The sequence below is a fragment of the Sceloporus occidentalis genome, unplaced genomic scaffold (genome assembly GCF_023333645.1).
Source record: "Sceloporus occidentalis isolate IW3139 unplaced genomic scaffold, rSceOcc1.0.p SCAF_2, whole genome shotgun sequence".
NCBI classification, from domain to species: Eukaryota; Metazoa; Chordata; class Lepidosauria; order Squamata; family Phrynosomatidae; genus Sceloporus; species Sceloporus occidentalis.
This window is the reverse complement of record NW_028316982.1, coordinates 114,938,901-114,952,360: the sequence shown is the minus strand read 5'-3', so window position 1 is coordinate 114,952,360 and position 13,460 is coordinate 114,938,901. Positions and strand designations below refer to the sequence as shown.

At 40.3% G+C, this 13,460-nt stretch overlaps 1 protein-coding gene across 3 annotated transcripts in view; it reads right to left on the bottom strand.

Moving 5' to 3' along the window:
• Positions 1 to 13,460, bottom strand: part of LOC149318894 (rap1 GTPase-GDP dissociation stimulator 1-like) — a 60,309-nt gene that overhangs the window by 32,875 nt on the left and 13,974 nt on the right. For all 3 annotated transcript variants that reach the window (XM_089510638.1, XM_089510639.1, XM_089510641.1), the window contains exons 3-6: positions 11,463 to 11,585; positions 8,252 to 8,377; positions 5,003 to 5,131; positions 2,989 to 3,114 (exon numbers count right to left, since the gene is read on the bottom strand). In XM_089510638.1, coding sequence (XP_089366764.1) covers positions 2,989 to 3,114; positions 5,003 to 5,131; positions 8,252 to 8,377; positions 11,463 to 11,585 — 504 coding nt within the window. The remainder of the gene's footprint in view (positions 1 to 2,988; positions 3,115 to 5,002; positions 5,132 to 8,251; positions 8,378 to 11,462; positions 11,586 to 13,460) is intronic.

The following is a 13,460-nucleotide window of genomic DNA, read 5'->3' as shown; positions in this document are numbered from 1 at the left end:
GACCAGAGGTATTTTTGATTTTATAATACCTTTATTGCATATACAGTGTGCCCGTGTTATATGCGAGCGTGTCTTAAACGGACTCCAGCATACGCTAGAGGTCTGCACTGGAAAAATCCTTAGTGCATCCGGAAGCTGTAATGGCACATGTGCTGCATGCCCCCATGTACATAAGCCCCATTATCTTCAATACATGGTATGGATCCCCTATGTAAGGGAAGAGCCCACTGTATGTACATCATGAGATATCTTAGAGATGGGAACCAAGTCTAAACACAAAATTGATTTATGTTTCATATACATCTTATATACCAGTACACATAGGTAATTTTATACAACATTTTACATAATTTTGTGCCTGAAACTAAGTTTGTGTACATTGAACCATCAGAAAGCAAGGGTGTCACTATGTCAGCCACCCATGATAAATATTTTGGTTTTTGGAATAATTCGGATATAAAAATTCCACATAAGGGAGACTCAACCTGCACAAAGATACACTCTATTTTGCAAGATTAGAGTCTAGCTTGAGCCCTGATCCTAAGATTTTACTGGCCTTTTGTGGGACAGTTTTCACCTTTGGCCAGAGCTGGATTGTTGTGGCTTGGGACCTCAAGAGCCATTGCAGGTTAAAATTCTAACAATAATTTATATATACACCATGGTTTTGTGAGGCTGAAACATATAGAAATAGCTCCCCTGCTGCTATGTCTATGCCTCTGCTTCAATGCTTAGAAAAGGGCAGCTAGTTGGGAGGTTCTGGGAGTTCCAATAAGAACAGTAATAAATTTTTCTAAGCTTTACTCTGCAGGTGAGTGAAGGGAAGCTTTGCTGACAAATATTAGTTTTCTAACAGTACTGTTTCTGTAAAAAGGAAAAATATTGCTTAGCTATGATATTGAATATCTTTATGCTAGACCGTTGGTGCAAATCAGGACATAGTGTTATCCTTTAATTCTGAATGAACAAACAGGAGCTTTAGATGGTTGGGAGGAAAATAGTTGAAATTGCAGACATGAATAACTGTGACATTTCCCTTAAGTGGTTTCATTAATCTTAATTTGGTTAATTGAAGTTGATCATGCTGCATTAATCAACCACTAATGTCTACTGTGATCTAATCAAAACAAAGGCTTTGGGAGCTTTTAAAATATAATATGGGTAACTAATGACATTCTGTGGGCCAAATATCCAAAGAAACATGACAGTCCTGCTGAGTGCTTGTTCTTTATCCTTTTCTCCCCACTTGATGGTCACAGCAACTTCATATGTCACATTTTCAGCTAGTATTCACACACTGTTCATTAGATGTAAACAACATAGTGTTTTCCTGGTGTTTTATACTACATTTTTTACTATCCTCACTACTGCATATGTTGCATGGGATATATGGGGGGGGGGGGTTGGTTTATAATCCAAAAACATGTTTAGTGCACCAGTTGTGCAACAACTCTAAAAAAAATGTGTTAAAGTACACAGATAACAGAGGCCACAGAGAAATCCTCACTGGTTGTTGATCTTTCTGTGTACCATGTTTTTATGACAGTAGTGAACCAGCCCCTAACAAAGCATTTCATTTTACCCTTTGTATTATACAGGGGCTGCAAATGGTAAACACAACACCAGCCAGATTTGGCTCCTGTTCCAAGGCTAAATCCAAAAAAAGAAGATAATTTACATTTACAGATTAGTGGCAAAGTGTGGTCAAATAGTTAAATAGGAATGTAGTTCTCTGAACAGGAGTAACTATTCTGGGAGCTTGTACTTTGCCAACAAAGTAGGTAACAAGGAACAAAGATATATTATTTCAGGAAACTTGTCTATGATTTTATGATTCTATAACTGAGGACAAAGGAGGAGAAAGTCCTAGATTTGGTTAGAGAAACCCTAACACTGGCTCCATTGTGTGCAGGTATATCAGTAGCCACTGTGGGGGAAAGACCCCATGAGCTACCTCTCTCTCACAAACAAGAATAAAGACTGTCAGACCTCCAGGAAAGAGTAGGACGTAAAGCCTGAGAGTAACTTTCTATATATCAAGTGAGCAGTTATTTAGCAAGGTAAAGAGAGAGAGCAGCATGAGCTCCTGATTATCTACGGCGGGTTATAAACGGCCGCTTTGAGGCGGTCTGCCGCTGCCGCCGTTTGCTCCGTGTGGGAGCCGCAGCAGCCACACCGCGCGGCTCCCGCACAGACCGAAAAAGAAGCTCCAAAATGGAGATTCTTTAAGCGGTGCCTCTGTGACGTCGCGAGGCGCCAGGGGCGCATTCGCGACGTCACAGACGCCGTGACACGTTCAGACGCACAGCGTCCGATACGTAAAGATGGCGCCGGCTGTGTGGAACGGCCAGCGCCATATTGTACGGACAGAGTCCGTATTAGAGCCACGGGCGTCTAGAAGAGATGCCCCTTTTTTAAAATGGGATGTCCTGAGGACGTCCCAAGTGGCGGTTTATAACCCGCCTACCTGTCTATATCTCCCCTCCCCACTAGGTTTACAAAAGGATGCAACAAGAAGCTAGCATTCCAACTTAAAATGTGCTTAAAGACATTATAACTTTCTGGGTAATGAGTTGAAGAATGTTGCTCTTAAATGTCAGGTTAAGACTTTTAAAAAGAGTTGCTTCAAAATATGTCTTGAAATGCTTGCTTTTCTATGGTCCAAAACACACTGCAGAAATAATTCAGTTGAGAGCACTTTAACTGTCCTGGCCCAGTGCTAAGGAATCCTGGAAATTATAGTTTGGTGTGGCACTAGAGCTGCCTGACAGAGAAAACTAAGTGTCTCAAAACTACAGTTCCCAGAATTCCCTAGCATTGATCCAGGGCAGTTAAAGCAGTCTCAAACTGGATTATTTCTCCAGTGTGTTTTGGACCTATGTATATTTCCTCTCAGGAAGCCAGTTTTGCTATCTTGGACAGCTACCTGGAATGAAGACATATGAAGCTATCAGCAGCAATCTCAGTGAGGCAGCTTAGCACTCTTACCATTCTCTGCCAGTGTCTGTAGAACCTCAAGGATGATTTCAACCTTCTCATGATGATTTGCCCCCTGCAGCTGATGTACCAAATGTTCTGCAACTTTGGTCTTGCTAAGGGCCTCTTTAGCAGCATCTGCATCACAAAAACAAAATTTGTATAAATTACCTGATTACAAGTGCATTTGTCGCTTTTGGTGTGCACCTTCAATTCGTTTTTGACTCATGGCAACCCTAAGGTGAACCCAATCATGGTATTTTATTAGTACAATTTGTTCAGAGGGGGGGGGGGTTGCCATTACCTTCTCCTGAGATTGAGAGCATGTGACTTGCTCAAGGTCACCCCACTCAGTGGGTTTCATGGGCAAGCTGGGAATCAAACCTTGGTCTCCAGATCCCTAAAACAGCACTCAAATTGTTACTCCATACTAGCTCTTATTGCATGCACAATCCTGAATAACAGCTTGCAAACTCTTCCATGGGAATTTTTTTAGTTGACCTTTAAGCCAGTTTATGCTCACCGAGGGGCCTGAGTTTTATTTTCCACCATGCCCCACTAGTTTTCCTGACTGACTGTCATCTTTGGTCACAGGCATAAGAAGACAAACAGGAAGATGGAGTGCTCTTTTTTAAGGTCTGTTTTGGTAGTGGTAGACTCAATGCCTTAATCAGTATTGTCTGTCTAGTCCTTGTAAGGAAAGGTTGATTGCTTTTCTACTGCTACATATGGTAAGGGAACAGGGATGTCAGAAGCCATTGTGCTTCTTGAAATGAGGTAGCACTCCTTTTTCCCCGAATACACAACTGCCACTTGAATCTTAATTTAATACTGGTGGTGAGACATCTGCTACCATATCTGAGGGCATCAGGGAAAGACCATAGAAAAGGCTCACCTGATCTCATCTTTGAAGGTCAAAGAGGTTGTACCAGCCTGTATAAGGCCTGGTTAAACATGGTGAATGATAGTGGATGACTAAATTGTGAGTTTTGATGGTCAGGGAGGCCTGACCCCATGGCACCAGGATGATGTGGTGACGTGCAACAGAAATGGAATAAGGTACAAAAATTCCACCACCCCCTGCCCCAGCATGGCATATATGTACTTGGATATCCAATATCATTGCAGCTAAATGTTCAATGGACTTGGCAGAGCCTGGTAACTGCTTCCTGAGTGTAGCTTTGTGGCATAAACAACTCTGTTTTCTATATGATAGCAACAGGTGGGAGGCCCAGGAAGGACAGTTATGGATCTGTTTCAGCCCCTCTGTCTGCCACCTGAAACAGATGCTTCATTCTCACTAATGCCAGGGCCAACTCTATAAAGGTGGAACCTTTTTCTAAATTATGTGAAATATTAAGAACAGAAATACCACACTTTTGAATCAGAACAATGTTCATTCAGTTCACATTCTAGTTCCAACTTTGATACCACTGGGAGTTCAGTAAGAGGCTGATGATATTCAAGTTGACTAGTCCAGGTGATGGTAGCATTGCACCATCCACATGTTTTGCCCTGCAATTTGCAAAATCAACAGCAAATTCAACCAAGTGTAACAGATAATGGGATCCTACTAGTGTACCATGCCTTTTGGTTAACGCAAATATTGTTGAAGTACCTGTGCGTACATTTATGTGCATGTAGACAGCCGATGACAACATGTACTTTTTATCTGTTTCTATTATATTTTATAATTGTATTGAGTGTTACTACTTTTAACTTGTCATCTGTTGTGTTGTGAAATCACTAGAATGGCAGGATATGAATCTTTGCATAAATAAATTAAAGCAAATAAACAGTAGACCTCCCCCCCCCCCCCCGAGTATAGTGTGATAACATATGGACATCCCATTTCCTCAGTTACTGGAAATTTTCTCTTGTTCCACAGAAGCTTTTGTTTACTGTGATCTTGTTCTGCTCAGTGTTGGCAAGTGGGTTGTGGTTTGATGCTGAAAGCTACATCTCTGTCAGATTAAACAAATAGTGGCACCAAGCAACTTTCAATCAAAGATGCTGTCATATTCACCTAAGTCTGCAAGGTTGGACAAGGCCAACAGGTTGACACGGACAAGAGGTTCGTTATCTGGATAGTCTGACATTATCCTAACCAGGGAGTTGATCACTTCTGCTTTCGCCAGCTGCTCTTGGAGGTCATCTGAAAACAAAGAAAAATACAATTAGGAGCCAAGAAAGACGTTTGTGTTGCCACTGTGAACCACTAGACAGTGCACAAAGATTAATGGATCATTGCAGGCTGGAGATACTATGGGCCCACACTGGGAGGCTTGGTGGTCTGAATGCAACCTGTGGGCTAGACAATTCCCACCCCATCATAGGCTTTTAAAGAACAGCTCCTAAACAGAGATTTTTGAGCTTTTAGTGTCATCATTATTATTGAATGTACATTGTTGACTATTTATGGTTATGTTGTGAGCTACTCTCTATGTTTCTGGAGTAGGAAGATCCAACTGATTTTTAAAAATCACCCAACCAGATAGATATATAAATATATCAGTATCTTTCAAGGGATAGGCACACACCACTTCAAACTCAGCATAAAAATAGAGATTGCTTCCATTTAAGGTACTCATTTTGATAGAAGCAAATGGGTCCACAAGAAGCCTGAGGGGAGCATGTACCCCAACCTGAAAACTATTCATGCCACTTCCCTTCATTCCAGATCTCTGTTCTTATTTGAAAGAAAATACCTTTTTCATATACTCAGAGACCATGTCTTTCTTCCCCATTGCCCTTTCTGTTTTCTCCCAAGTATCATTTGTCCCTCTGAGGCTACCACTGAAAAAAGATATAACAAGTGGCTTTAAAACTCAATTTAATATAATCCAAATAATTTACATCTCTAAAGATAGTATGTTAAACTGCTTGTGTTCAGTTTTTTCCCCTGTCTGCATTTCTTAGGATGGCCACACCAGTGTGCTTTCAAGATCCCATCAAAACCACTACCAAATTTCTGGCTTTGAGGCTGGTCTCTTGCTGCTTTGCTTTGGGATATTTGGTACTTCTTTGAGAGCTTGAATATTTGAAACTAGTGTCATGGATTAGCTGCTGGTATAGCTCACTCTTCCTTCTCATGTCATCCAAGAGAGATAACATATTCTCTTAGCATAGTAAATACGTTAGGAAATGGGTTAGTCCCTACAACTCTCTTTCATTTTGCGAGGATCACAAGTATTGCTGAGCACAAGTATAATTTCTGTTAGAATTTGGTACAGAATTTGGTATTCTAATATAATTTCTATTAGAATTTGGGAAACAAATTTGGGAAACAAATTCCATGCACTGACTCAGTGGCTTGGTGGTTAAGATGCCACTTCTGATGTTGTAAGATCAGAAGGTTGGCAAATCAAGGGTGCTGCATGATGAGGTGGACTCCCATCATCAGTCCCATCTTCTGCCAGCCTAGCAATTCAAGAGCATGCATATGCTAGTAGATAAATAGGTACCACTTTGATGGGAAGGTAACAGCGTTCCATGCAGGCATGCTGGCCATATGACCACCGGAGTCTTCTTCAAAGAACACTGCCTCCTTGACTTAGTAACGGAGATAAGCAGTACCCTCTACAGTTGGTTACAACTGGACATTCATGACAAGGGGAAAACTTTACCTTTTTTTTAATGATCACAAGAAGGCCTAAAAGCACTAAAGGCACCAGGTACTGTCTCGGACAGTAACCAGGATCAGTGGTGTCATTAGGGTTGGTGTTGTAACTCCTGGTGTCACCCGCTCATTATGTTTTGTACCACAGGCCAACAACTTGGAACATTCAGATGCATTTTTAATGTGAGTTCATCCGGATTGACCAAATACATCACAAAGTGTTGTGAAATATTGCATCTGTCTATGTCCTTTTGTTAAGTTTCTTGTTTTTGGTAGCTTTTTTGGGTGGTTGTGATATAGTGATATGTAACATGACCTCCAGTCTGTACAGTTCCACAGGTCCCCAATTTTTTTTTGTAAGAGGTGTAGGTAATACAGACCTTCTTACAGGTGTCCCCGCCCTTCCCAATGGACGCTTCCTTTCCCTTCCCACTCTTCCTTCATTACTTCTGAGCCACATATGTCCTGTTTCTATTTTTGATCTAATTGCTAAAAACTATTTGATTTCTTAAGCATAATAGCAATACATTGATACTAGGCCAGCACCATTTACATTAATGCATGGTAATTGTTCTTTAGTTTGTGTGTGTGTGTGTGTGTGTGTATTCACTGACACATAGCCTTTGTCAGGAGGAGAGGTGGCCCGTGAACTGATGAAGAGATACTATACAAAAGTGGGGCAGGACTAAGAGATGGGAGATTAATTTATTACAACATGGTGTACCAATAGAGGAGCAGCGTAAAATATCAAGATGAGAAGCAGGGGTTGGATTGGGAAGATCAGGAAATGGAACATGAAGGATAAGTTGTGCATGAAAAGTTAATACCCACAACACCCATCTTACTGAAGGCATCACCAGAAAACAAAGTCCCATAGCAAAACAAAATGAATGGCAACAATAGGTGTACACTTGCACCTATTGAAATGTATCCAGACACCCAGGACAAAGTGTCACATTTTGGTACGGAGAAATAAAAGTTGTGATAATTGATGAAAATTGCCAGGGACAAGAAAAATATCTTTTGAACCACAGAAATAAAAGTACTCAGTGCATCAGTAAAAACTACCAAAGAACTAGCACATTTGGTCAGTCTATATGAGCCTTCAAAGTAACTATTTAGTTACTTTTGAAAAACACAACAGTGAAATTTAAAGTTAATTGCAAATTACTTTTGAGAAACACAATAGTTAATGTTAAGTAATAGTAACCATAACGGTAACTAGCTCCCATTAGTTGGACATGGAACTATAACAGCAACTACTTGCTTTTAAAACTAACTTATCAGGTTGTGCAGGCTCCAGATAGCTAGAAGGCCATTCAAGAGGCAGGAATGTTGGCTTGGCTGAGATCTGAAATCTGTACTGAAGAACTTATAGATCCATTAAACACAGTAGCATGGGAGTTATGGTTGGGTGAATGATACAATTATGGGACCAGGCTTCAGGTTCACAAGTTACCATAAATCAAGTGAAGACAAGTAAAATGGAATAGATAAAATAAAGCTTCAAGCAGATCCAAGTATTTACTCATACATTTCTCCTTTACAAAAGGGAGAGTGACTGTTTATGATCCATGACAAAGTTTAAAGGTGCTCCAGCAAATGTTCATCTTTTCTACTGACACATGTTCTCAACACTGTTTTGTGAATACTTACTATTATCATAGCAAATGCGGCCAATGGCTCTGCCCACATGAAGCAACATTTCTTGGTCTCTGCTGTCCAAGAGTGGTATCAGGATTGGGACCAAACCCGCATCTATACAGGGGACCTTCATTTCCTCTGTATAGAAAGAAGAGAGAGGCTCTGTTGACATCCTTCTGATATGCAGGCCAGCATTGTAATATTAAAATAAATGAATTCTTAGTTTTGAGTATAATGAAAGTGGAGGCATTTAAACTAGGGCAGGTGTTCTAAATTTAGACTCATTCAGATGGCAATTTTGGGATACGATGAAAGCAAAATTGCTAACACTTCAGTTTATAATATTTTAGGATAAAAAGCAGGTCAGATTTTTGTGTTCTATTAGAGTTGTGAAATGCATGTTCTGCTCATTAGTGTATGTTAAATAAATGATTAGTGTCTCACAAAACCCAATATTTAATTCATCTGGGGAAAAATGGATTAACTACCCAAGCATTTTTTGGACATCTTTAAATTAATCTTTCTGGTTTAGTGCAAATCTGGATAGGCCCCTTTGTATACCCATTGACAGTCACTTTTGGGGTTGTGGGAGGGAAGAAAGGTTTACAATATTGTATTGTCAGTAACTGTTACCATGCTTAAAGGCTAAAGGTTTCCACTGACCTATGTTTGCCTCCCATACAAACTGAGTTCTCGGGACTGAACTCCATCTTGAGTGCTATGAATTGGATGCAGGCAAAGGATCCTGACCCTGCATTGGCTATAGAGATCTTTTCAGTTTTTTTTTTTTTTAAAGCTGACTATGGACATTATCATACTTCATTTTAAACCCGATCTGGGCACAGGCTGGGAACGGGCTTGAATGGGTGAAAATGGGTGTTATTGCACAGCAAAATGCCGCTGATGCTGCTGGGAGACTACAAGCCATCCCCTGGCTGTGTTTAGCTCACTGATTTTGAAATACGGAAGCTTTCCATCCTTGCAAAATTGGGGGCTAAGTGTGGCTGGGGGATGGCTTGTAGTCTCCCAGTGGCACCAGTGGCTTTTTGCTGTGCAATAACACCTATTTTCACCTGTTCAAGTCTATACCCAGCCCATGCCCGGATCAGGCGAAAAATGAAGTGCAATAATCTCCTATATTGCAAGATATGCAACACCTTGTGAGGTCCATCTACATAGCAAGAGGACATATCAAAAGAGAGGAATAGTTTGATTTACTTCAGTGACAATCTGTCATCTTTGAGGAAGTACAAGCAGGTCTGGAAACATCTCTAAGCTTCAGAGTTTCAGTGCTATTGAATAGGTTTCTACATCATAGCACTATTGTTGTTGTTAACTGCCTTCAAGCTGATCTTGAACTATGGCAACCCTGTGAATGAGACATCTCCAAGATAGCTTATTCTCAATGGCCCCTTTCAGGTCTTGCAGACTCAGAGCTGTGGCTTCCTTGATTGAGTCAACGCATCTGGACTGTTGTTGTTAGCTGCCCTTGAGTTGGTTCTTACTCATGGAGACCCTGTGGATGAGACATCTCCAAGAATCCTTATCTTCCACTGCTTTGCCCAGATCCTGCAAGCCCTGACCCATAACCCCCCTGATCGAGTCTATCTGGTTTGTGGTCTTCCTCTTTTTCTTCTGTCCTCTACCTTTCCTAACATTATTGTTTTTTTCTAGTGATCTGTGCCTTCTCATTATGTGGCCAAACTACAATAGTTTCAACTTGATCATCTTTGCTTCCAAAGAGAGCCCTGGTCTGATCTGTTCAATAACCCATTTGTTTGTTTTCTTGGCTGTCCATGGTTTCCTAAGTACTCTTCTCCAGCACCACATTTTGAATGAGTTGATTTTCTTTCTGTCTGCTCTCTTCACTGTCCAGCTCTCATATCCATACACGGTAACTGGGAATACAATGGCCTGGGCAATTCTGAATTGAGTGCTCAGTTGTAGTTCTTTGCTCTTCAGTATATTTTCCAGTTCTTTGATAGCTGCCTTTCCCATTCCTAGTCTTTTTATTTCTTGACTGCAGTCTCCATTTTGGTCAATGTTTGATCCTAGATATGGGAATTCTTTAACTATTTCAATTTCCTCATTGTCTAGATTGAATGTGTGTATTTCTTCTGTGGTCATTATTTTTTCCCCTTATGTTCAGCATCAGATCTGCCTTCACACTTTCATCTTTGACTTCCTTATTAACTGTTCCAATTCCTGAATGTTTTCTGCTAATACTATGATATTGTCCACATATCTTAGGTTGTTAATGTTGCTTCTTCCTATCTTAACTCCTCCTTTTTCTGATTCTAATTCTGCTTTTCTTATGTTTTCAGCATATAAGTTAAACAACTAGGGTGAGAGGATGCAGCCTTGCCTGACCCCTTTGCCTATTGGCAACTACTCTGTTTCTCCAAATTCTGTTCTGATGATGGCCTCTTGTCCTTGGTACAGATTCCTCATCAGGACTATCAGATGTAGTGGCACTCTGATTTCTTTAAGGCATTCCATAGCTTTTCATGATCTATGTAGTCAAAGACCTTGCTATAATCTATAAAGCATGTGCTTATTTTTTTCCCCTGTAATTGTTTGGCTTGCTCCATTATCCATCATATGTTTGCTATGTGGTCCTTAGTGCCTCTTCATTTTCAGAAACTCGCTTGGACATCTGGTAATTATCTCTTCACATATAGTTGGAGTCCGTGCTGCAGAATTTTGAGTGTAATTTTGCTTGCTTGGGAATTTAATGCTATGGTTCTATAATTGCTGTAGTCTTTTGTGTCTCCTTTTTTGTGGATTGGGATGTATATGGATAATTTCTACTCTGTTGACCACTGTTTTCCTTTCTATATTTGTTGCCATATTTTGCTTAACACTGGAATTGATTCTGTTAGTGTTATTTGAAGCAGTTCCATTGGCATATCATCTGTTCCTGGTGATTTATTCTTTCCATTTTATGTACTTTGTCCCTTATTATCTTCTCTCAACTGATAAATTGAGTGCAAACTACTTTTGTACATTGAACTCCTTTGGCAGCCACTGAAGTAAGCTGAAGATCAAGGGGGAAGTGGATGGAGAAAGGAGTCTAGGACATTTTAAAGGCAGCTGAAAAAGTGGAACAGCAGAGGATTAATCTGGAGCTGTCCTTACTAAACTGGGGCAGTTGGAGAGAGTGTTGTAGGTGTCTAGGAACCCTGACCAATTCATTGTGTTTCTTAAATGCCATGATACTTACCATTTTTAGTTATCTCTGCAAGCACCTGGGCTGCCTTTACTGCACAAAGTGGGTCACTTTGGAGGAGCCTGGCAAATGTTGGCAAAACATCTCTTTCAATTAAGAGACTGCAGGTTCTGTGCTCTGCAATGATAAAGAACACATTTGGGTTAGAAAGCAGGAGAAAGGGGATTCTCAGTGAAATGAAAGAAGTGCTGCCAGATCACAACTGAGATGAAGGGTTACCAGTTGTTGACCCTACCAGTGTTGTTATTGAGTTATGGCAACAACAAACGAACCAACCAAACCACGCTGACTCATGACAGTACATCTCTGTTAATGGATTCTTCTCTAATCCTAGTCACTTAGCATTGCCATTGTAGTCATTTCAACACAGGCAGTAGCTCCCACACTCTGATTATAAAGTAATTCTTTGATTATTATTTTTTACATAGCCAATACAATAAATCAGAATAGAAAAACTGCTTTCTAGTACTATTGGACTTGGTTTTCTGTCCTTACTTGTCACCCATTTTGTAGGGTTCATTAATGGTTTTTGAGGACAGTGTGGTGTGGTGTTTAAAGCGGCGGATTAAAGTGTCCAGAGAGATCTCATGTTCAAACCCTTCACTTAGCTATAAGGTTCACTGATTGCCTTCAGTCTACAATTGGCTCTCCGTATCCACAAATTCTGTATCCATGGATTCAACCATCCACAGCTTGAACACACACACACACACACACACACACACACACACACACACACAACAACAACAACACCAAAAAGCAAACCTTAATTTTGCCATTTGGTTCTGTGTTGGGGGGCCTAGAACAAAACCCCAACAAATACCAAAGGCCCATTGGAATTCATTTTCTTACTGTTTCAGAAGAACTGGTCTCATGTTATAAGACTACAAAATGAGGAACTTAAACAAAAATCAAATGGGATAAGATTATCGCAGATACATCAAGTTACTTCTACACTCCTTGTTTGTAACCATGTCTTTTTCTCAAGAAACATATATGAAGTAATATTGGATAATGAAGAAAAAGATCTTTGAGTGTTACCAGGTATGCCCTTGGAAGAAATGAATTATTTCATACATGTTGTGAGTACACATGCCTATCAGGGATCGTGTAACTTTGGCAAATAATACATCAAAAATATTGGGCTCAAAAATCTACATTCACACAGAACTCTCTAAAAGGAGAATTGTATTGAATACACAAGAATTAAGATATACACAATAGCTGCATTTGAAAATAGCAAATATGGCAGAGCGTCACAAATGGCAAAAATACATGCAGAACAGCAAATATGCAAGGCTGTAGTTGTTTGAAATTAAAAGCAGTTTGAAGCTGTAAGGGTTGCCAAGGTGGAAGAGAGGGTGGAGAGAAAAAATTCAAAAGTAAAGACAGTTTAATACTTTTCCTAATACCCCTTCATCAGAGAAAGGGGGGCAATTTTGGAGAGCGCCAATGTGCAGGGAAAGTACTTCCCAAAAGATAACTTTAAGAGATAAGGGATTACCTCTCCTTAGTCCCACTGGGTTTGTGAGGAGGTAGGGAGCCCTTCTGGCTTGAACAGTGGATGGAAAAGAGGGCAAGCTAACCAAATTCCTCTGAAGCCAGGGCCAAGAGTTTGAAAAAGAGAAATAAGCTAATGAGATTCTCTGGACAAAATCCTAGATTTTAGGTGTCTGGAAGAGTGATATCAGCTAGTTTAGGCAGTGATTTTTTTTAGCAAGGAGCCTCCACAAGGAGGCAGGCAGCTTGAATTCTTGCTTCAGTAGACCCCATCCCAGAATGGATTACTCTGAATTGGGAATTTATTAAACACTTCAGGCTTAAGCAAGGCATCAGAATTTCTCTAAAAGAAAGGGCCTTTTTCAAACAAAGGGTATCCACCTGGATCTCAGGGACACATTACTCAATACTTGAGTTAGCCAAAGGTGGTAATAACTCAGAAAGGAAGCACTCACGAAAGACATTTCTCCAGCTATGGAGTTTATCACAAGG